At 31.0% G+C, this 3,275-nt stretch overlaps 1 protein-coding gene across 1 annotated transcript; it reads right to left on the reverse strand.

The window, feature by feature from the left end:
- On the reverse strand, nucleotides 513-2,619 carry LOC107636013 (berberine bridge enzyme-like 13). Its single transcript, XM_016339553.2, has 2 exons — nucleotides 1,661-2,619; nucleotides 513-1,256 (listed from the first exon to the last, which is right to left on the reverse strand). Exons 1-2 carry the CDS (start codon nucleotides 2,607-2,609, stop codon nucleotides 595-597), a joined length of 1,611 nt encoding a protein of 536 aa, XP_016195039.1. The 5' UTR covers nucleotides 2,610-2,619; the 3' UTR covers nucleotides 513-594.

Here is a 3,275-nt window from a genome sequence, read left to right on the forward strand (position 1 = left end):
TATTGTTAATAATGAGGGAATAATTAAGAAAGCTTTAAAAAATAGAATTCTGAGATTGACTCAGATGCACATTAGAGTTAATAATGAGGATTAATTGAAAAAGATAAAAGGAGAAAAATAATGAGAAGATTGGATTGATAGATATATAACAAGTTGGTTACTTTTTTTTTCTATTTTTACTGTTAACAATTACAAAAATATGAAAAAAATTTTATATTTTACTAGAAGTGTGTGTGAAAAATTGAGAATAAATAATATTTTAAGAGTGTATTTAATTTGTATTTGTATTTTTTGTTTCTGTTTTTAGTATTTTTTGTTTGCAAAATTTATGAAAAAAAAAGTAAAAAATACGAGGTAAAAATAAAAAGCAAGATTTTATTATATTCATTGTTCTCTTTTTTTTTTCATAATAAATGGAACAACTTTTAATTTTTTTAAAGAAGGATTAGTAGATGGAGACCAAAGTAGTTGGAAATGAAAATTATTGGGACTATATATTGAGTGTGTATTCCTCTTTTTATTTATTAATGCATAGTATTATCTACGTACAACTTTTTTATTTTTTAAATTAGTAAAACAAACCCTTGAAACATTTTAAACCTGGATTGATAGATTTACTGGGATACTCTGTTCATGCCTAAAAACATTTTCAGGATCCACTTTTCTCTTTATTTTCACAAGGCTTTTAAAGATACTAACTCCATAATACACGTTACCCCATGCTGCTGCCTCTTTAAAGTTTGTGGCATTCTTCTTGTTCACTCCCAAATCCAGATCTCTATAGTTCACATATGCTACTCTTCTTTGGTCATCCACAGCAGGGGTCATGTACTTGTAAATCTCCCTAATCCAATCTAAATGCTTTGATACATCCTCAGATGCATTATGCCACAAAGTTAAGTACTCAACCATATAATAGAAATCTGATCTAAAAGGAAATGGCGTATCATAAAAATTGAAATCCCACATTGCTCCACCCAATGGGTTCCAAATCATTAAGGGATTATCTTCTTGAAGCAACCTTCTTGATAACTCTTGAAACGCGCCTACTGGAGTTGTAAAAATATCTGACTTGCCTTTGAAGTAGTTTTGGAATGTTGATTTTCCTTGAAGTAGGACATTAGGGTTTGTATCGTTAGGGTAGCCAGCAATATAGAGCACAGATTTGATCCAACTCATTTCCAAACAATCTTTTTCCATCAAACCTAACTCTGGAAAGTCCTTTTGCATAACTTTGAGGAGTCTATTTGTATCACCTACGTTTGTTGTAAAAATACAAATACAAACATTAAATACAATACAATTTGATGTTTTATATTAAATATATAACTATTTATATATTTTACCTTATGTTTTAAACTTTTAGAGCAAGTAGGATCATGATACTAGATCAAAACTTTTGTGACTTAAAAATTTAGATTTCAACTCTTTTTATCTTAAAAGATATAGAATTTCAGTATAAGATTGAAAAAAAAAAGAGATAATTTACACTTTAAGTGTTAAAAAAAAAAAATCTCTCCTATATAGGATATGCTAGATATATAATGATTTGTCTAACAGTTCTCAATTATCAACTTCACCTGAAGTTGATTGCACATGAATTTTCATTTTATAGAAAACATTGAAATGGGGATGCATTGCACATTTTAAAGAGACTCACCAAGAAAGAGGGCATTGTAGGAAGTTGAGATGGTTCTCCCAGTTTTATTGGCAGCACTAACTGGTTGAAAGATGACTCTTATGAAAAGATCATTGTCAATAAGGGATGCAGCCACCTCTTGCCACTGCGCAAAAATGTCTTCTGCGCCTTGTTCTGTTGTCTTTCTAACTGTAAACACGGTCACAGATTTTGGCACAGGAACAAGCTTTATCTTCCACCAAAGAATGATCCCAAAGTTTCCACCTCCACCTCCTCTAATGGCCCAAAACGGGATTTCTCCCATGGCTTCCCTGTCAAGTATTCTCCCATTGGCATCAACAAGTTTTGCGTCGAGGACATTGTCGGCTGCAAGCCCATACTTCCTCACCAAGGCTCCGAATCCACCTCCCGCAATGTGCCCTCCGACACCTATGCTTGTGCATATGCCTCCAGGGAATCCATGAACTTCACTTTTCTCTGATATTCTATAATAAACTTCTCCGATCGTGGCTCCAGCTTGAACCCAGGCACTATTGTCTGTTATGTTTACGATAATTGTACGAAGCTTAGCCAAATCAATGATTATAAAAGGAGTTTCAATCTCAGAAACATATGAGACTCCTTCATAGTCATGGCCGCCACTTCGTATTCTCATGTGAATACCCAATTTCTTTGAGCAAATAACTGCAGCTTGAACATGTGATTCATTCAAAGGTGTGAATATAAACTCTGGTTTTGGCGTTGAAGGTGTCAAATACCTTAGGTTTTGTGCTGTGGAATCAAGAGTGCTAGTGAATAATGATTCGTTTTTTCTAGTGATAATTATTGTAGAAAATTGTTTTGGATTGCTTGAAAAATATGAGCTTAGACATTGGATAAAATTTTCTTCGATTGAAGCTGAATCTATCAAAAAAACTGATAACAAAAGCACTATAATTGACAAGTATGAAGAACTTGGTGATGGCACCATGGTTTTATGATCGAACATGTCAGATGTTATGTCTATGATTCTAATTCTAATATATAGTACAACGTAAGTACCAATTCATAGAATTAATGATATAATTTTAAATAAAAGAATAAACAAAACTATTATCTTAAAGTCTTATTATAAAATAATTATTTCTTTATTTAAAAATTAGAAAGATATTTAATAGAATTGATGACTAAAAGGATATATACGACGAATCATATCTCCACTTTAGAACGTGTTAATTGAGTAGAATCAACACAAACAAAATTCAAATTTTATTGAATTAAGCATTCAATCATATCGATTTAATTAATTATAGTATATATTCATACTAATTATTTAGTAATAAATCACAATAGATTTACCTTCGTAACTTTTGTTTTTATTTCTTAACCCAATTTTAATGCCCATTATATATATATATATATATTTTTTTTTATCAAAGATATGAGACTCGAACCCGCAACCTCTTAATTGAGTATGAGGAGACTATGCCATTTGAACTATTACTCATTGGCTAAGACCCATTATATTGTTCACTAAATAATAGTAAGATGTTATCAAAACCTGTGAACAATTTAAAGACAGGAACAATCTTATATATTATTAAAAATAATTTGGCTAGGTAAGCAATTAAAATATGGTCAACTCCATCCAACTATA

This window comes from Arachis ipaensis, chromosome B04 (assembly GCF_000816755.2).
Source record: "Arachis ipaensis cultivar K30076 chromosome B04, Araip1.1, whole genome shotgun sequence".
NCBI lineage: Eukaryota > Viridiplantae > Streptophyta > Magnoliopsida > Fabales > Fabaceae > Arachis > Arachis ipaensis.

Excerpts from the sequence above, each read along its gene's own strand:
- LOC107636013 (XM_016339553.2), bottom strand. The coding sequence starts at position 2,609 with ATGGTGCCATCACCAAGTTCTTCATACTTGTCAATTATAGTGCTTTTG. Across the intron at positions 1,257-1,660 it reads CTACAATGCCCTCTTTCTTG|GTGATACAAATAGACTCCTC; the intron begins GTGAGTCTCTTT and ends CAACAAACGTAG.